General features: G+C 42.7%; 1 protein-coding gene across 9 annotated transcripts in view; it reads right to left on the bottom strand.

The window, feature by feature from the left end:
- Window positions 1-21,380, bottom strand: part of KCNMA1 (potassium calcium-activated channel subfamily M alpha 1) — a 736,798-nt gene that overhangs the window by 225,491 nt on the left and 489,927 nt on the right. For all 9 annotated transcript variants that reach the window (XM_073793410.1, XM_073793411.1, XM_033841924.2 and 6 more), the window contains exons 6-7: window positions 9,164-9,239; window positions 1,070-1,145 (exon numbers count right to left, since the gene is read on the bottom strand). In XM_073793410.1, the coding sequence (XP_073649511.1) occupies window positions 1,070-1,145; window positions 9,164-9,239 (152 nt within the window). The remainder of the gene's footprint in view (window positions 1-1,069; window positions 1,146-9,163; window positions 9,240-21,380) is intronic.

The following is a 21,380-nucleotide window of genomic DNA, read 5'->3' as shown; positions in this document are numbered from 1 at the left end:
GTGGTCCCTGCGGATGGGCAGCCCCAGGCCCCCTCACCCCCGGGCCTCCAACTCTGGCCTCTTTCACACATCAATGCTTGTCCTCAATGTGCCCTTTTCATGGAGGTTTCCTGGTGAAGCAGAAGGTACTTCACACAATAGTAAGGTGAGGCCACTGCTTATTGAAAACAGCCAATGAACCCTCCGTATCTGTGATTTTTGGCACTTGGCAGAATTAGAGTGATTATCTACGGGTGATTTCAGCCAAGGATACCATCAGCATAAAGGAGTGGGTGGGAAACCACCAGATCTAGTGACCGAGTGATTGCCCGGCAGTCTTCCTTCCGATGAGAATTACAAAAATCCCAACGGGAGGGAGGGGTAACAATGCTTCCTTCCACCCCTTATGAGGACGGAGGCTCAGCAAGGGAAAGGCACCTTTACCCAAAGCTTCCAAGTTAGATGAGGCTCCTTCCAGCATTAAAGGTTTGTGTTTGTTTGAAACACACTTCCCACAGTAGCTATGCTCCCTAGAAAGCAGGCAGAAATCTGCCCTGGGAAGGTGAGAACAGCTTGACAATAATATAAGGCTTTGGAGTCGTTAATTTAAAAGAATTAACATTTTTGAGACACGAAATAACTTGACAAGCAATCAGGCCAAAGAATCGAAGAGGGCTTTTTGTAAGGGGCAAGTGGAGGGAAATTGAGGAATCTGAATTTGTTGTTTACTAAGAGATGGGAGCCAGACGGGCAACCTGGTCGCCAACCTTTTCTGGTGATTGCTGAGGAAGCACTGCCATCTTGTGGTTGGCTGGGGTTATTGCAGACAGGAAAAAAAAAAAAGCAATGAAAGGGCCCCCATAGCAATACAGGTGAGCTGAAAAACGCAGGTGAAGGGTGTGACCGTGACTCACCATCTGGAACTAGTTTGGGGTAAAAGGATTGGAAATTTAGACAACTGTGCAGTTGCTTCTCGTGGTTTTTTTGCATTCTACAGCTGGGCTGAAGTTTGTCTCCCAGGTAATAAAATGACTCAGAGAGGGCCTTGTTCCAGAAAGGCCAGCACTGAAGCGTCTTCAAGGATACTTACCAAATGGATGAACCCGGCCGCTGTTAGCCACGTGCTGATAAATATGGAGAGCAGATTCACCAGCTTGATGGAATTACTGTGCAAAAGACACAAGCAAAATCCCCAAGTTACAGAAGACTCACCTGGGGCTGCCTTCCAGAGGAACAGGGCCTCTCTAGTGCCCACTCCCACGCCCAACCCCCCAGAGCCACCATAAGGGAAGGATCTGAAAGGTGGCATAAGGAGCTCAGGCCAGAGCCTATAGGAAGATGACTTCTGAGCTACTGAAAGTTGTCCCTCAATTAAGCCCTCTGATGGTTTAAAATTTTTTCTTTTTATTTTGAAAATCTTTAAATCTACAGAAATAGTGAAAGAACAATATAATGAACACTCGGATGCCCTTCCCCTAGATTAACCAGTTAACATTTTGCTTTAGCTTTAGCTCTATACATTTTCTCTTCTTTTTTTTTTCCCTTTTCCTGGCTGAACCATTTACAAGCACATTGGAGACATCAGGACACAACCCCCTGAATACTTCGGCACTGAACACCTAAGGAGGACACTGTGCAGGACAGTCATGATACAATTGTCCTGCCTAAGGAAACTGACATGGATTCAGTAGCATCATCTGATAGGTACTCTTAATCTAGATCTCTCCAGTTGCTCCGAAATTAGCTTTACTGATGCTTTCATGTGTTCACCCTGATTCAGGAAGCCATCAAGGTTCATGTGCTGCATTTGATTATTATGTGGCTTTAATCTAGGGGTCAGGAAGCTTTTCTAATAAAAGCACAGATAGTAAATATTCAGGCTTCGCTGGGTCAGAAAGTCTCTGTTGCAACTACTCAATTCTGCTGCTGGAGCAGAAAAGCACCTTGGGAAACCTGTAAAGGAATAGGTGTGGCAGTGTTCCAGGAAAACTTTATTCACAAAGACAGGCAGCGGGCTGACTGGCCTAAGTAGTAATGGCTACTCAGTCTGCCATTCTCTGCTTTATTCTCCTTTAATGTGTAAGTAACACACCCACCCCCAACCAATACACACACCCTTTTAAATCTGTTTTTAGTGCCAATTTAATTTTCTGTGCACCCAGGCCAGCTTTCATCCAGAATGTCCCATATTCTGGACTTGTCTGACTGTTCCCGCCTGAACAGATCCTGTTTCAATACGTCTTTTGAGAATACCCGCCTGGGATGGCATCACATCAGGAAATCCCAACTCAATTGCACCAGGCCCAGTCACCTGGTGAAGGTGGAAACGCCAGATGGCGCCACTGAGAGGTGCCCATTTCCCTTTGTAATTAATATGCCATCTGGGGAGTGGGACTCTGAGACCATATGAATATCCTATTCCCCAACAACCTTATACCTAAAAACTTCAGCATCTACCAGTGTTCCTTGAGGAAGATCGGTTGCCACTCACGAGATATTTAACTCCCTTACAGTAGGGGCCTTGTCGGCAGGGACCCTGGGAGCAGGGAGTCCCTGGTGCACAGCAGGGCCTCTAAGAATCTGCACTGAGTGAGCAGGTCTCCCCTTTGTACTCGTCCCATCTGCCTTCACCCCGTTCACTCCTACTGGGTGTACAGCTCCTCAACCACTGTTGTCAGCAGGTCGCTGCCCTGTCCAAAGGCTCCTGTTGAGTAAAATATTAGGTCCAAATTCCCACCTTCAACACCCTCTGAAGTTTCAGGTCCTCCTACCATGATTCTACACAAACCAGGCAACTTCCATCACAGCCAGACTTACTCACCAAGTCTTTGTTTATGTTGTTACTCAGCTCGCAAGCCCTCCCCATCTATCCAAGTATTTCCCTTTCTTCAAAGCCTGATTCAGTCCCTACCTCTTCCTTAAAGTGGTTCTACCCACGGGCAATACAAAGTGACCTACGTCTCCTTCACCTCCAGCTATCCATTGGCTGTCTTAAGGCATCGTTTCAGGTTTCTATTTGACTCTTGTGTTCCCACCTACATCGTGCAGAAAAGAGCTCTATCTCTTTCAATCTCCCCAGAGGGGCCTAACACTGCCCACAGTGTGGTTCAGCCCATCATCCTGGATGGATTGATCTCCGGCCACTCCCACCTGTTTCTCAAGGGAAACCAATGGTTTAAATTCTCAGAGTTTAAGATCACAGTGATAAGAATGGCTAACACAGTTCTTTCACAGGGCTTACCATGTGCACCACCATTTTAAGTGCTTCACGTATATTAACTCATCAAATCTTCATAATGACTCTATGAGGCGGTCCCAAGGTTAAGAAACTGACCCAAGTTCAACACAGTAAGCAGCGGAGTTGGGACTTGAACCCAGGCAATTTGGCTCCAGAGCCTGCCCTCTTGGCCACTACAGTGGAGAACAGTCACAGCCTGGGATCCACCAGAAAGTCTTCCTCATTGTGAAAGTGAAGCTGTGTGTTGAGGATACGAAGAGGGCCAGAGGCTACTGCCCCAGGGAGGATAGAGGCTATCACCACATCCAGTCCCCAACTAGTTTCTCAAGAGGAAGCCAAAATAAAGCAGAACCTCCCTGTCTCTGCCTTTTAGGCCCTCTGAGGTGCATTAACCTTGGAGACAGAGAGACTGATGAGGGACGGGTAGCCAGTGGCAAAGGGAGAGATCTCAGGGAAACGTTGTTCATTTCCTCAGAGGATAATTAAGTGCCAAGGTGATCCACTTACACAGCCCTGGATCCTTGGAGTTTGATCAAAGCAGTGTCCCACCAATAACCATGTGGGGCCCTCTTGAGAGATCACAACTATTGGAGTCTCCGAGCCTCATGGTGCTTTGGAAAAATGACCTTATATGGTGATTATTAATCTCTGATTGTCACAGTGATATTAATAGTACTTAAGGGAGCTCTCTGTTGTGTAGAGAACATTTAATCATTGTTGCTGAAAGAGTCCCTATTTAGCACTGAAATCTGATTATTTTTTATGGCATCTGCATCATTAGAGATGCCCAGTATTAGGAATTTGCTTTTCAAGTGAAACTCTATGACCAGGCAATCATCTACAAGCTCTGTGCAAGAGACACAAGATTAACTCTTGGTGGACTTTCTCCATATTCTGAAATTCGAACCTCACCAAGCTGAAGAGGGCTCCTTGGAAAGAGGGAAGGGGTTGCAGGACAGGGTTGTGGGCTCTGCATGGCAAGAGGCCACTTCAGGGCCAAGCCCAGGGGTCTGGACCAAAGGGCAAGTTCCCAATGGTTAGAATGACTGGAACTATTCAGGTTCTAGCCCCCCTCAGGATAAGGGACAGATTGTGACGTTAGCATGAGAGCCTAACTTCATTTTCGTGTTTTCCATGATCATTTCTGGGTCCTGCCCCATGAGTTCTCACTAGCCATTAGAGTAATTTGTATCAGTGGATACAGTGAATCATCGTCCATGGGCAGGCACAGAGACTTCTCTGTTCTTATAGATCAGAGACCTTTTTTAGGACTCTGTAGATATTGGGAGAGAGAGTCTGTCTCTGTAGATACTGCAAGAATGAATGTCTGTCTTTTTCCAAGATCATAGCTGAAAACCCAGAACCACTGAGGGCCATCTCTGCTCTCAGTGTACTTAACAAGACATGTATGGGTTGAGACTGAAAGCATCACCTCTTTCCAAAAAGCAATACGAATTTATCTCTGTTCTACTTGACGAGTATTTTCCTCTTTGTTTCTGGCTGAGAATAGAGACAGGTGCCAATGCCCTTATTTTGTTTTATTGTTACGTTTGCTGGACAGATGTACAATCCCCTCAAAGTCAACTGCACTGTACCCCACGGGAATGAATGGCCTGAACTATAAGACACAGAGTGAAGCAAAATCAATTCAGGCTTGAATTCACCTGATGCTGTCCCTGGTTGTGACAGGAACTGGGACAATCCAAGTGTGTGGTTGTCCTGTCAATTCTAACCCTTAAATCTCTCTCCATCCCTCTCCCTCTTCTCCGAAGGCCAGCCCCTAGTACCACCTGCCTGGACAACTGCCTCGTGACTAGTCTCACGGTCTAGGGCTTAGACGTTTTAGACCCACTCTCTATACAACTGGTGGAACAGTGGATCTTTCTAAAATGTAAATCTGACCACGTTCCTCTCCTGCCCAAACCCCTCAACGACTCATCCTTGCTCTCCGAGTCAAATCCATGACATCTGAGAACCTTCACGATGTGGCCTCTGCCTGCAGTCTCTATACCGATTACTCTTTTCAAGAACTTTAACCTTGTAGCCGTTTCTGAGGTAATATATGTAGTGCAGTGATTTCAGTTTCCAAAATGTCAAAAAAAAATGTGTTGTTTAGGTAAATGATGGTACATACATAGAGTGGCATGCTACGTGGGAAATGGAAGTGACATGGTAGAACATTAGTGAGGTTATCTCAGCATCGATGGTGCTGAGGAAACTGTGCTTTATCCTTTCCTACACTGTTGAAATGTTTACACTACACTTTAATAATCAGAGGAAACAGTTAAGGCAACTACCTTTTTTTTTTTTAAAAAAAGCACTAGGTGCCCCATGCCCCCATCATAAGTATCTATATCTCCATCATCAGCATTAAATGAGGTATGGAATGACAGCCTTTAGACAGAGCTGCTTCCTTTGCTCTGACGTACGAGGCTGCTTGCCAGTTTGCTGGGCAGCTGAGGAACTCCCAAAAGCTCAGGCAGTGGCACGAGGTCTCCCAGTGGCCCCTTCAATATGCCATTTATAGGACATGGAGCCTTTGAGGCCCTTCTGCTGGCTGGCAGTTTGGGGAATGACCTTGATGCTGTCTCGTTACTGTGACTCTCTGTTTTCTCTGTCATCCTGTTCACTCTGTCATCTTTTTCCTGATCTCCTCTTCATCCTTTCTGTCTCCCTCTTTCCCCACCCCTCTTTCTCTTTCTCTCCGCACCCCCCCCCCCATATATTTCTCTGCCCTGTTTCTTCCCACTTTGGGCCAGGAGAGGCAGCCGAAGAACGGAACATGAAACCACAATTTCATATCATTATTTCAAATCACATTTCAATGTCTCCACCGCTACCCAATACCCCAGGTTGCTGGGGACTGGCCGCTAGAGAAAGTCATACAAAACCCCCGGAAAGATGATGATGGGGTTCCACCCACCCGCCTGGAAGGTCCCTGTGAAAGCAGCAAAGTACAGAGTCGTTACCAGAAAATCCCTCAAGGTACGAAGCCCTACTAGGACCAAGGCTTCTGCTTCTCTGCGGCAGAGCCTGCGGGATCCGTGCCTGGGGCTCCCAGAAGGAAGGGGCCTCGACCAGCCAGGCAGCTGGAGAGGGAACGGGCTCAGAGAGCTATTCTAGACCTCCCGAGTTCCCACAATCAGATGAAGGTTCCGTCTGTGCCCGGTGATCGGGCCTCTCCCTGCCCTCCTAATCTCATCTTTCTCTTTTCCTACCATGGAAACGCCAGTCTCCAAGAGCACAGAATTACTCAACGTTCCCCCAAGAGCCATGTTCTACGTGCTTTCCTGCAGCTTCCTTGACTGGAAGTCACCCCACTCACCCTTCCCTCTCACACGCCTAATCTCCAGCACCACCAGAATGACACCTGGCTTTCTACAAGGCTCACCGAAGACACCCCCTTTGCCTTGAAAAGATCCCTGACTGCCTCGCACTTATGCCGAGCCCCACTTAATCACTCTCCTCCATGCCTCCCAAGCCCTGGGGGTACCTGCACCCTCAGCACCAACTGCACTGTGGGTCAGTCCTCCCCCAGGGAGCTCTCTGAAAGTAGGACTCAATCCCGGCACCCATGTCGCTGCTGCACAAATGGGGGCTCAATTCAAGCTTGAATTCACCCTGATGCTGTCCCTGGTTGTGACAGGAACTGGGACAATCCCAGTGTGCGGTTGTCATGGAAACCACCCTCCCACAAGACAAGGAGCTTAATTCTGTGGGAAGTGGGGTGTTTGGGGAAATGCTGCTGGGGGCTTAGGATGGCAGACATCCCAGTAGCCTGCCACCCCGTGACTCTCCCAACGTAGAGTCACCTCTTTCCCTCACTCGCTGCTTCAGATTTTCCCCCTCTGCACTGGGAGAATGAACCCCCATAACTGTGGAGTCATCAGGTGGAATGTTTCCCCAGGGATGCTAGCGCTATTTCCTGCATCCAGAGGAAAGGAGTCTTTTCCAAGGAATGGGAAGTTGGCGGGTCTCTTGGCAAAAGCCTAGAAAAAGATAGTTTACTCAGGGCTTCCCTGGTGGCGCAGTGGTTGAGAGTCCGCCTGCCGATGCAGGGGACACGGGTTCGTGCCCCGGTCCGGGAAGATCCCACATGCCGCGGAGCGGCTGGGCCCGTGAGCCATGGCCGCTGAGCCTGCGCATTCAGAGCCTGTGCTCTGCAACGGGAGAGGCCACAACAGTGAGAGGCCCGTGTACCGCAAAAAAAAAAAAAAAAAAAAAAAAAAAAAAAAAAAAAGGTAGTTTACTCAGATGGCTTATCATTCTCCCAAGTCCAGGAAAGATCCACATGGAGTACGAGGCAGGTGAGAACACAGTTCTCTCCATGTTATTCCTCAGAGTAATGGCACCTTCTCAAAATGCTGGCATCAGAGGATTGAAAGCCCCCTAAACAAGCAAACTCGAGACAGGGAGAAAGAGGCACTATACCAGGTTAGACAGCGTGGATGACTCCACGTAACACCGTCCCCACAAGTATCTCTTAAATACAGCTCCTGGGATTGCCACTGGGTCCCCACCAAGTCTACCCGTAAAAATACAGTGTAGTGGAGCAAATATGATACAGGCAAAACTTGAGGACTGCTAGCTTTGTTGACCACTTTAATTTCAAGAGGAATATGAGTCCCTTGCATAGAAAAGTCATAGAAAGGTAGAAATGAAGGTTACTGTCACTCAGAAGAAATACGAATAACAATATTCAGTCTATATTAATAATAGTATACACTATTAAATGGAGCGCCAACCAATTCTGACCCCAGGATAATGAAAGTAAAGGGCGTTGGGACACACTGTAGAAGATTTCCATGGCATTCGACGCTTATTTTCTTTTTAACTTGACTAATAGGAAGTGAATTTATTCCCCCATTCACGTAGACGAATAGTTAGTGAGGGGAAACCAATGTGAAATGAAAACAAACGAGAATAAACAAAACACACTAAGACCCAAAGAGGAAAGCCTGTCACATTTGTTGGATGTGACATACTCAGGAAGCTGAGTCCCAGCCTCAGTTACTGGGAAAACAATGCTGAATCCAAGCTCCCCCAAAATGCAGGTTTATTAATTACAAATCACAAACATAGAGATGTCCTGTTTTTCATCATTTATCAAACACGTTAAGGCCAACCAAAGAGGAAATGGAACATTAGCAGTGAGCTTCTCAACGTGTAATTTCCTATGAGAGAAATTTATGACCTGTACTTATTCTCCATTAAAGGACATCCAACCTCTTTTATTAGTTTATTCATCAAGGCAGCCCTGGTTTCCGGCCAGCTCTGAGAACCTGCAGGTCCTCAGGAAAGGGGTCTCTGGGGTTTTTTTTTCTCCTGGTCCAGTAGTGTTTTCCAGATCATAATACAGTTAACAGAAGTAGTCATGGTGCATTCGGCGGGCGGTTTTTAGATATTCCCCAGAAGGCAATTCACAGAGCAAGCCCCAGGGGGCTACACGGGCTATAAGGTGAACATCTAGAATGTACTTTGAAATGAAATGATTTTCTGTTTGCCGTATGAGGTTTGTGATTACCTCTCAAAGAGCACGGCTTCCATTGCTTTTATGGCCAGGTTCAATTTCTTTGTTAGTGATGTAATAAAGGGGTGATTTAAAACCCGGGAGCAAGGACTTCCCAATCAATGAGCAGACCTATCCCTCACCCACTGTGCGCCTCTCTCCATGGTGCTGCGGCCGGTGTCCAAGCAACCCCACAAGGTCCCCCAAAACTGTCTCTACTTCCCCCCATACACAGCTGCTTCTTTCTCTCTACCATAGAGTCCTCGGCCTGCAGAAGACCCTACCTCTAGGCCTCCCCTGGGTTTCTGTGTTAGATCACTCTCTCTGTGCATAAGAGAACTCTAACTTTATTGTGATGAAAGTACACAACACCTGATATTTACAGCGTGGCACTGGGGACCAGAACGACAAAAAAAATATGAGAAAGAACATCTTACCTTGTTTTCAGGATATTCAGAAACTGCAAAATTTCTGAAAACTGGATCAGCCTGAGAGCTCTTAAAAATCTCAACCCTGGAAAGAGAAATGAGATAGAGATGCATTACTTTCAATGTGTGGTTTTAACGTGCACACACTGCCGTTGGATTTACAGCTGCCAAGGTTAATGGGATATGAAATCGCTGCAGAAGAATGAAGCATCCCGTACCGTGGATGTAGCTCTTCCTCCTGGTCCTTGACTGGTTTAATCTCAGCTGGTAACCTGACTGTTTCATTAAAGGGGCCCTGCATGGAGCCACTGCAGACGATATTCTGGTGGGCAGAGCCCAGTTTACTGAGCTTTCTCATGCATCCATATCTGATTTTTTTTTTTTTTTTTTGTGCGGTACGCGGGCCTCTCACTGTTGTGGCCTCTCCCATTGCGGAGCACAGGCTCCGGACGCGCAGGCTCAGCGGCCATGGCTCACGGGCTCAGCCGCTCCGCGGCATGTGGGATCTTCCCAGACCTGGGCACGAACCCGCGTCCCCTGCATCGGCAGGCGGACTCTCAACCACTGTGCCACCAGGGAAGCCCCCCATCTCTGATTTAAAGCACTATTTCTAAGTTACATGGTTGTCTGACAGGATTGTCTCTGAAAAATACTGGGAATAGCTCAGGGTAACCCTTGTGCTAAGAGCAGATTAGGAACAAGTCAGATAACCTCACCTCTTTGGTGGATTTTCTTTTTTTTTTTTTTTTTCAATCTTTATCTGCTGTTCTGATAAAATGAAAAGTATAGCTCACTGTGTTATCTGTTTCCCACAAGGTTCTATATTTTTCTTCCAATCAAAAAAAAATCAAATCATTACGATATCACACCCCATATACTTCAGGATTCACAACTTATATAATTCTACTTTTACTGAGTGTCAAGATACAGGCTTCTCCATTCTAAATCAGCAACCTCTCTTGAATGGAGAAGAAGAGCCAGTGTTTCTATGTAGCAGGAGAGAGAAGGAAATGGGGAAGGAAGACACAGTTGAGGATTCAAGAAAATACAGATGATTGTTGTGTTTTCATAGCCTTGGGTAAAATGTACTTCTGTTGAGATCAAATTTGTGAGTCAAAAACAATCTGAATGACTCACGGGCTTTGAATCTTGGCAGCTGTGCAAGAAAACTGTTTACAAAATACTTTATTACAGCTTTGAGACACTTTCAATAGCACACCCACTCCCAAGGGGATTCAAAGCATTTTATTAAGCTTCCGCATGTGCCATGTGTGGAGCTGAGCACAGAGTGGGCTAAGTTGTGGACGGGCAGCTCGATGTCCATGGCTGAGAGTTTATTCGGCCCAGTATGTGAGGCAGTAAAGCGGGGAGGTGTGCAGAGTGGTGGGAAGAAGCGGTGGTGATTCTCTCGAGACCCCAGGGTGAATCAAGGAAAGGAGACAGACCGGAAGTTCTCCCCTAAACAGCTCCATATTGGGCTCAGTTAGATTACTCCTTGTTCAAGCATAAGGTGACAAGGAAAAACTAACTTAAAGCCCACAGACGGAAAAACCCCACTGCTCAAGAGGGACAAAAGGATATGGCTCAAGAGGAAAATTTCTCATCTAAAAGGATTTACCTTCACGGACAGAAGACTTTTTCAGAAAACATCTGCCTTCTGTTCTGAATGATATTCATACTACTTTTATTCAACAAGAAAGTACAGAGATGAGAAGGGATGTGGATGAAATAAAAGTCTCAGGAGCCAAAAACCCAGTCCTAACTGAGCTGATGAAAGGTTGACTTCACACTGCTAACAATGGGGGGCAGAGGACAGAATGGAGAGGTCATCTCACAAGGCAGAGAAACGGGAAGACAAAAGATGGAACTTAGGATAACAGAAATGGAGTGGAGATCACAGAGATCCAACCTATGAATAAAACGTGTTCCAAAGGGAAGTGCAAGCAACACATAGATCATAAGTAGCAGCCAGGACATGACAGGATCGAACATTCTGGATATGAAAAAAATGACTCGAGATTAAAAGGCAGAATGAACGATTAGCTCTGAGAGACTGACACCAAGAAGTATCTTATTGTCTTTCCCTTCAAATTTCAAGTATTAAAATAAATGAAGATATAAAAATCAAAAAGTGTCAGGGTGAGGAGAGGGTTACCATTAAGGCAATTAAGATCTCATTACATAACAGTAAGTGTTAAGCAATGACTGTGCAACACGCAGAATTTTAAAACAAGGAGAGTCTGACCCAAGATTTTTATGCCCTGTCAAGTAGTTGTTCAACAGTATAAGGGCAACAAAAAACACTTTCAAATATCCAGGTTCTCAGAAAATATATTGTTTGAACAAAACATTTGCAAAGAAGTTCGTTAAGTCTTACTAATCAGAATGGGGGTGGTGCAGGCTGGAAAGTGAATTGTTAATAAACTCTCCTGTTGGTCCGAAGCATCCAGCCCCACCTGGATGGCTGATCTGACTGCAGCATCACTGTCACATGTTGCTGGGAGGTAAAATAACACATTTAGAAGCTCGAGGTAGAAAAAGACTGGCAGTGAGTGCTGAAACCAGTCAGGGATATAAGGATGCTTTAGTAACATATTAGCTGCTAATAGTTTCATCCTGAAAAAGTGTGTGTGTGTGTGTGTGTGTGTGTGTGTGTGTGTGTGTGAGAGAGAGAGAGAGAGAGAGAGAGAGAGACAGAGAGACAGAGAGACAGAGAGACAGAGAGACAGAGAGACAGAGAGAGCGCTTTCATTTATGGAAACAAAAATTGAATACAAATGGCCCACGCTTTGAATGGGATTTCTTTCTTTTTATCGTGAAGAAATGCCTTTTGCATCCTGCATTATTGGTTTGTTGTTTGTCATACTTTAAAGCGACTCACAAAAATAAGATAGAATAAAAACTTTTCTTTTAATTGAGGTGTATGAAAATAAAGGTAGGAAAAAAAAAAAGAATGCAGTAGTCACAAGGTCCTATCTTCTCGCTAGAGATAAACTGTAGATCTAGGTCTGAGCTCTTTCCCAAGGAAAGCAAGCAGGGAGGCACTCTAAAATGAACAAAGGAGGAAAATAAGCTGGTTCTTAGGAGAAGAGGTTATCCCAGGAGGGGGACTCAAGAGAAATGTCTGCCTGCCAAAGGGGCCTGGGGTGATGCAGGAGCAACATTCTCACGGGCCGAACAATGGTGGGCTTTGTTTATTTGACTGCCTCGTGCTGGTCACTGTCACTGGGTTTCACTAATGCAAATGGGAAAAAAAGTTCTACATAGGGCTAAAAAAATTCAGTCTACGTGTTCTCCTCAGATCAAGTCAGACACTTTGGAGAAATGCTTGGTCTGAAGTGTCTATCCTTCAGGCCACTGCTCACAGCATCTCCCGAACTGCTTTCTCCCCTGGACCACCTGTGGTCTATTCTCAGCACAGTAGCCAGAGTGAGTCTGTTACCAGGTAAAATGGATCATGCCGTTCCTCTGCTCAAAATCCTCCAATGCCCACATTCCACACAAAGTAGAAGTCAAAGTCCTTCAAGAACCTAAAGCAAAGCCAGCCCTCATTCTGGACCTGCTAGCCTCTTGCCCTCACTCATACTACTTTGCCTCTGATCTGGCCGTCTTCCTCAGTGATCCTTGACTGTGTACGGGTGCTCCTGCCTCAGGGCCTTTGCACATGCTCTTCTCTCTACCTGGAATGCTCCTTCCCAAATGGCCACATGATGCCCTCGCTCACCTCCTTCACGTATTTAATCAACATAACTTTCTCAGGGAGATCCTTCCCTGGCTACTCTGTCTAAAAGTGCAACTCCCCCCTCATCCCCACCCCACCCCCCAAAAAAACTCTTTATTCTGCTTGACTGCTTTATTTTTCTCCCCAGAATAAAGCACGAGCATCTTACTTATTTATGTAGTTTACTTTCTGTCTCCTTATCCACAGCACCAGCTCTAGGAGGGGAGGGATTGATGTCTATTGTGTTCACGGCTGTATCCCATGTACCTAAAATAGTGCCTTGCATAAGGTGGATACTCAGTAACTACTTGCTTGAATTGAACTGAATGAATCAGACTTCTGAGAATTAGATGGCAGAGAGCTAAAGGTTAGAGGCTCTGCATTTGGAACTCTGAGGCTACACATTGTTTCCTAAAGGGAAAAGCCATGCCTCTGAAAGTTCACCTGACAGAGGCCAGGGCTGACACTCTTAGGAAATATGAAGAAGCCTAACCGGGAAAGAGCCTTGACCAATGGTCACGCTGCTATACTCAGAGAGGTCCTGAAAGAGGACAGACAGCAACCTCAGACTCCATAAAGAGGCCAAGAAAAGGAAGCAGTGGGATGGGCAGTGCCAAAGTGACAAATTATTCATCTCCTTCACTTTGTAACACTATATTCTTATTATTTATTTTATATAATTTAAAATCTCTGAAATAAAATTACTTTTTAGGAAATAGAAAATGGCTATAACAGAGTTGTGAAGAAGAAAATAACATATTAATCATGCTCTCCAGAAGTCTAGAGAGTTTCATGAGCAAGTTCCTTTAAACGATCAAAAAATAGTAAACTTCTCTACATATCAATACTCTCTATTATATAGTCAAGTAATAAAAATGGACTTTTCTCTCTCCTTCTGTACTTTGTATTGGTTAGAAAAGTGGTTATTATTATTACTTTAAACTATTGGTAAAATGATGATGTTGACAATGATGTAAATCTATTATGATTGATCACCTGCTCTTTTTAATTATTTCTACATGCCTAAATCTTTAGCTCTATCTTATTTAATCCATACAACCGAAGAAAATAGCTAAGGATACACAGGCGAGAGAATGTGTCCAGCACACAGTTTGTAAGCAGCACAGCACAAATTTCAACCCAAATTTATGTAACGCCACAAAACCCAAGCTCGTAACCACTGCCCCGGCACAGCCTTTGGTCAGTCAGTTCCGATTCCAAACATCAGCACTCAGGTAAGCACTTCCAGCACTTGCGATCATCTTGCCAAACTCTCCTACCAATTCACATTTCCGTCAGTAGGGAAATGCCCTTTGCCTACACCCCCATCAGACCGAGTATTCTGATTAAGAAAAGACAGGAAGAAGGAAGGGAAAGGAAGGGAGGGAGTAAAGAGGGAGGGAGGGAGGGAAAGTGGGAGTCCCACTTTGATAGGCCTCAACCCCAAATAGAGCCCATCACTGTTTTATTCTGCTTTTCTAGGTTAACAAATGAAGTCAACTGTGTTTTCACATAATTATTAGTCATTTTATTTTCTTCTCTCAAGTGCTTTATAATAGTCTCTGCCAGATTACCTGTGGGTTCATCTTATTCTTTTACTATATTTGAGCTCTTTCATAATGAGAATATTATATGTTATATATTTTATCCCACGGTTCATCATTCTTCTTTTAATTTTGCTCAAAGTTTTTTTTTTTCTTTCCTAAGTCTTAGATTTTGCTTAAGGTGTTCTGTTTTGTTTTTTTCCCCTGAATTCCAAAGTTTGTGATATGGTCAAATACATCAGACGTCCATCATTGTTTCTTTGCTTTAAAATTTATAAATGGCCACCTCCATCGTAAAAAACAGATTTTTTAAAATGCACGGACATTTTCTCTTTGTACCTTCAGGGTGCGAGTTCTGAACCTTGGCTGCACCTTTAAATCACCTGGGAAGCTTTAAGAATTATTGCTACCTTGGTCTCACTCCCTCCTCCCCAATTCTCACTTAATGGGTCTGAGGTACAGCCAGGCAGAGGGAATTCTAAAGCTCTTCGATGATTCTAATGAGCCATCACGGTTGAGAAGCACTGAAAACTTTTTCTACAAATGAGCAGGAAGTAAATATTTTAGGTGCTATCACAACTACCCACTCTGCTGTAAATGACATGTAAATGAATGCAGGGGACTGTATTCCAGTAAAATTTTATTCAAATAGATAGGCCATGGAGCCTCGTTTGCTAAGCCTGCTTTAGAGACCAGCAATTCAAATTCCACGCGCACACGAATCGCCTGGGATTTGTTAACATTCAGACTCTGTTCCATGGGTCTGAGATGGGGCTCGATGCTCTGCATATCTAACCAACTCTACGATGTCACCGATGCTTCTGGTCAGAGACCAAACTGAGAAAACAAAACTGCAGGGCGTGGGTTCCCAGACTTTGCTGCCACTGCAATCACCTGGAAATTCTGGAATAACGCTGGTGCCTATCTCCCACCCTCAGATATTTTGATTTAATTGGTCTGGGTGACAACCTGGGTGCAGACATTTTTTATAACTCCCCCCATGATTCTAACGTGCAGCCAAGTGTGGGAACCCCCCGTTTAGGGCATCTTTTCTTCTTTTAACCTTTAATTTGTAAATCCATCTTGACGTATTTATTTATGTTGGTTAATAGTGGGCCAAAGGGACCAAGTTTTATTTTTTCCCCAAATAGTTAGCAAATTGCCTTTTCCCTGAGTAATCGCTTGAGTAATCTAAAACCAGTACTATATCCATTAAGCACCCTGTCTCTTTACTTTTTTTTGTGGTACGCAGGCCTCTCACTGTTGTGGCCTCTCCCGTGGCAGAGCACAGGCTCCGGACACGCAGGCCCAGCGGCCACGGCTCACGGGCCTAGCCGCTCAGCGGCATGTGGGATCTTCCAGGACCGGGGCACGAACCCGTGTCCCCTGCATCGGCAGGTGGACTCTCAACCACTGCGCAACCAGGGAAGCCCTGTCTCTTTACTTGTAAAGAACATACTGGCTAACTATAAATTAGAAAAAATCCATAGTAGAATAATAGATTACTTATAAAGTAACGCATTCAGCTCAAGATCTTAGGAAAAAAGTAGTCTTAACAACCATAGAAGAAAAGATGATTTCTACTTTAGCGTTTATACTTGAATAATCAGAGAACTAATAAAGATTAAAAGTGATAAAAATTTTCAAATCATTTTATGGGGGCAAACAATAACAACAATAAAACAAACAAAACACATGCTTATCCAATAAAGAAACAAATAGACTGGGCTTCCCTGGTGGCGCAGTGGTTGACAGTCCGCCTGCTGATGGAGGGGACGCGGATTCGTGCCCCGGTCCGGGAAGATCCCACATGCCGTGGAGCGGCTGGGCCCGTGAGCCGTGTCCGCTGAGCCTGCGCATCTGGAGCCTGTGCTCCGCAGCGGGAGACGCCACAGCAGTGAGAGGCCCGTGTACCGCAAAAAAAAAAAAAAAAAAAAAAAAAGAAACAAATAGAAAATAAAGTCATGCACAATTTCAGGCTAATAAAATTTGAAATCCACACTGAGAGGGATGACGTTCCAAAAAATGTAAACTTTGTAAGTTCATACACACAAAAAAGAAAACCATGACAGGATGATAATTGAGATATAAATTGAAATTTTTATTAATATCTTCCCCTCAGAGAGTTTGCACCCATGTGATTTATTAAATTTTTAAAAACATTTACATTTTAATGAAACTCTAAACTATTCCATGATACACAAAAAGAGGCAAAGCTATTAAACTTGTTATAAAATAATCATAACCTGGTACCAAAAACTGCCTCTCAAAACACAAAAGTAAAATAAGCTCACTAAGATCAGTGATGCTAAAGTTCTACACAAAATACCAACACAGATAATTCATCTGTGAATTCAATTAAGAAGCCAGAGCATTCTGGTTAACCCTAACAGACTGGACAGAATGATTTATCTCTGCCTCCTCTCAAAACTTCACTAAAATAATATTGAAGGGGGGAAAAAACAGCAAAATCCCACAAGGGCAGGAAGAAGGGAAGAGAAACTACAGCACGTTAACAGAAAACCACAAAACGATGGTAGACGAAAAGTGGATATTCTGTTGGAAATCAACTTGGCAAGGCGGAGAAACCTGATAACATATATAGTAAGAAACATATATATAACATAATAAAAACAACATATCAGAAATGTTCTTGGTCAATAAATTTGATAAGGAATTTCACAAAGTCAGGTTGGTGGGGCCTGGTGGGGTGGGCAAATCATAGATAAGGAGAAAGCAACTGTTCAAAAGATGAAATGAGGTGACCAACACTGGGAAGTGGGAGGCTGGGACAACTCACTAATGGATTGGGGTACGAAACAGGAGCAGCCAGGATAAAGCAGCAAGTGTGGGCATTGTAGTTGTTAAAGCAATATCCCACGTGAACTGGTGTAGAGAAAGCTGTAAGACCAGTTATTGGACCAAAATACACTGCCACATACCCACCCCATCACTCCTCAGACAAGGTGCATTAGCAAAGACAGCGTTCTAATACAGGCTAACAGAAAATCTCAAATCCAAAGAGCACGAAATCAAGAATCACCAAATATCTGAGGAAAGTCAAGCTTTCTTTGAAGAAAGGCACGGAGTCCAGCACAATTTACACTTAATGATACAACGTTAACAAAGCAACAACTTTAGAAAAAGTTTGAATGAAAAACAAAGAATTGTAAGAAAATATGTCAACTCAGCAAAGATAAACTAGATATTTTAGAAATTAAAAGTTTAAACATCAAAACTTTAAAAAGCCAACTCTTAGAAGAATGGATACGGCTACATACAAACTACAGGGCTAGACTATCAAACAGAGGTCTCTTCATACAAAGCAGAAAAGGGGTGAAAAGAACAAAAGGGAAGTTGAGAGACATGGAAGACAAGTGTAGAATTTTTAACATTTACGTAACTGAGTTTCCAGAAGGAAAAAATACAGGCAATACAAAGCAGGAAAACTGGAAATTCCCTGGCGATCCAGTGGTTAGGACTCCAAGCTCTCACTGTTGGAGCCTGGGTTCAATCACGGGTCGAGGAACTAAGATCCCACAAGCCTCCTGGCGCGGCAAAAAAAAAAAAAAAAAAAAGAAAACAGGAAAACTCTCAAACATTAGAATAAAGTTTCCCAGATCAAAGGCATGACCTGCATCCTCAGATCGGAAAGGTCTGTTAAGTGTCCAGCAGGATAATTTTAAAGGACCCAAATTGAGGCATATTACAGTGACATTTCAGAATACCAATGCAAAGATATAAACTCCCCAAAGCAATGAGAATCAAATTATTGCCAGAATTCTCCTGGCTGCACTGGATTCAAGAAAACAAAGGAAAGATATCACCACAATTTTCAGGAGAAATTATTTTGAGCTAAAAAAGATATACTTAACCAGCTGAAAGAAAAATAAATCCAAAAGCAAGTGAGATACAAGAAGCAATGCAAGAAAAGAGTAAAAGTAACTGATTAGTTTATGTGTTGACTGAATATTACAAAAACTAATAAATAATAATAATAATAATGATTTAAAAGTAAAACCTCTAGATGATACTACATGGAAGATGAAGGAGAGAGGGCAGTGAAGGTCAGAAAGTTGTGCTAAGTTCTTGTATTGCTTCAGGAGAAAGTACTAATTAATTATACATATTAATAGAAAATCTTAAGTTTAAGCATGTGTATCAAGAACTTAAGAATACATTTGGAATTATAAATTCCAAATCTCAGAAGGAAAAAAGAACAAAAGAATTTGATCAATCCAACTGAAGGAAAAGAATTGTGAAAAAAGAAATGAAAAAAGCATATTAATTAGTATTAATAAAATACTACTGCAACAGCAAAAAGAATTATTTTTTAGTAATCACAACGAAATTGAGTGAGTTAAATTTATCTATTAATTGACAAAGACACTCAGATAATATAAAAACAGCAATAATCCATTCCAGATGCATGTAAGAGGTTCACTGAAAAGAAGGAAAGTTAGAAATATGTACCAGACAAATGCTGACCAAAGAAAAACAGGCAAACAGAACAATAATGATACCATATAAAGTGGCAGCTACTGTGAAGATGTACAAAAGAAAGAGTAATACTTCATATTCATAAAAGGAGAAATCCACCAAGAATATGTAACAGTGAAAAAAGTTTACACACCTAAGACTATATCTTTGAAGTACATATACAACAAAATCTGGAAAGAATGCATCAAACAACAAAAACTGACAAAGCCACATCACAGTGGGAGACTCTAATATTCACTTTTCAGACACTAGCCAAAACATAAGCACAAATAAGAAATGTTCATATAACACTCAGTTCCTTGGGATATATTTGTATATATCTATCTGAATGGATGGACAGACAGATACATACATATATTATACCCAGTAAATAAAGAACACACTCTTCAGTAGCAACCTCTGAACAGTCATGAAACTGACCATGTACTAGGCGACAAAGAAATTTTACCAAATTCCAAAGTACAGAAATCATATAGGCCACATTTACCACAAAGCAACAAAATAAGAAAAACCACAAAAAGATAAGCAGAGTAGGGCCTTGACTGGTGGTGCAGTGGTTAAGAATCTGCCTGCCAATGCACGGGACACGGGTTAGATCCCTGGTCCGGGAAGATCCCACATGCCATGGAGCAACTAAGCCCGTGCACCACAACTACTGAGCCTGTGCTCTAGAGCCCACAAGCCACAACTACTGAGCCCTCGTGCCACAACTACTGAAGCCCATGCACCTAGAGCCCATGCTCTGCAACCAGAGAAGCCACTGCAATGAGAAGCCCACGCACCGCAACGAAGAGTAGCCCCCGCTCGCTGCAACTAGAGAAGGCCCGCGCGCAGCAACAAAAACCCAATGCAGCAAAAAAAAATTTAAATAAATATTTTTTTAAAAGATAAGCAGAATAGATTGTATTATATAGAGAAGAACTTAATACATGATAAAGAAGTCATCACAACTCAAGGCGAGACAAGCATTATGTAATAATGATGGAACAATTGGTTCACAATGAGATCAATTTAAACTGTCACCTCCTACCATAATTGAAATTAAATTGAGATTAAAATTAAATATAAATAATAAGCCATAAAAAAACCAAAGAAAATATAATTACATACTTATTAGCCCTCTGAAGAAAGGAAGAATTTCTAGACTCAGATGTGAAAGGAATCATGAAAATTTTTAAATCAGCACCATAAAAATATCAAAATTCTACATGTCAAAAAAAAAGTAATGAAGATCATAATCTATTAAAAAATAATTAAATCAAATATGATATAATAAGGATAAAGTCTCCATGATATCAAGAACATGTACTACATCACCAGTCCATAAATAGGCAAAACGTCACAAGGAGGCTTGCCATGAAATAGGAAATATAACTAGTAAACAACATTAGAAATTATTACACTTGGTTGAAATAAAAGATATGTCAATTAAAAATATAGTAACTTTGGTTTATTCTGCTTAACTAGCAATGTATTTGAAGTTCACCTACTAGAGATGCCCCTACAATGAGACAGTCTTGTAATTTACGGTGGAATTGTAAACTGATACAGCATTTGCAGAAAATAATTCCACATTATAAATCAAACTACATTTCTGGGAAGGAAACCTAAGATAATATAACAAAACATGGAAAGATGCTACAGAAACAAAGAAGTTCCTTGCAAGAGTATTCATTAAACAAGAAAAACAGAAAGCAGCTTGCTATCTAAAAATAGGTCTTCTTAAATATAGTCCATCTATGGGATATTATAGTCAAAAAATAATGTAACAACAAAGAAAATGCTTATGATATAATGTTAAGTTAAAGAAGTAAGACATATTAGAATGGTGGTTACCAAGGGCTGAGGAGTGGGGGGGAAAGAGTAGTTGTTTAATATGTATGAAGTTTCAAATCTGCAAGATGAAAATGTTCTGTTTCACAACAATGCCAGTATATTGTACTTAACACTATTGAACTGTGCACTAAAACATGGTTAAGATGGAAAAGTTTATGTTATACATTTTTTACCATAATAAAAATATAGCAAACTGGAAACGTTTTTAAAAACTGGAATATAAAGTGCATGTTCTCTCTGATAAAACTATGAAAACTATAGGTATATGAAAAATAAAAACCAGGAAACACATAAAATGATGACAGTGGTTGAGATATGGAGGTAGGATTTCTGGATTTCATTAATTTTCTTGAGTTTTTAAATTTTTCTGTAATACTTATTACAAATTCTTATTTTTATTCATAACGTTTTGTTGCTGTTGTTATCAAGTTAATGGCAAGTCAGGACTGAGGACAGGTGTTCTGACTCTGAGCCCCGCGTCCTTGTCAAAGATTCAGGAACCCGAGGCCAGCGCTCTAGGCAGGGAGGACCCCTGGCCATTGCTGTCCCTTCAGAGGGTCACGCTTGGCACCTGGGACCTGAACAACCAGGTTAGGCCATCCTGAGAACTACTGCCATGTAATTT

Source organism: Tursiops truncatus, chromosome 16 (genome assembly GCF_011762595.2).
Source record: "Tursiops truncatus isolate mTurTru1 chromosome 16, mTurTru1.mat.Y, whole genome shotgun sequence".
Taxonomy (NCBI): domain Eukaryota; kingdom Metazoa; phylum Chordata; class Mammalia; order Artiodactyla; family Delphinidae; genus Tursiops; species Tursiops truncatus.
This window is presented reverse-complemented; position numbering and strand designations above follow the sequence as displayed.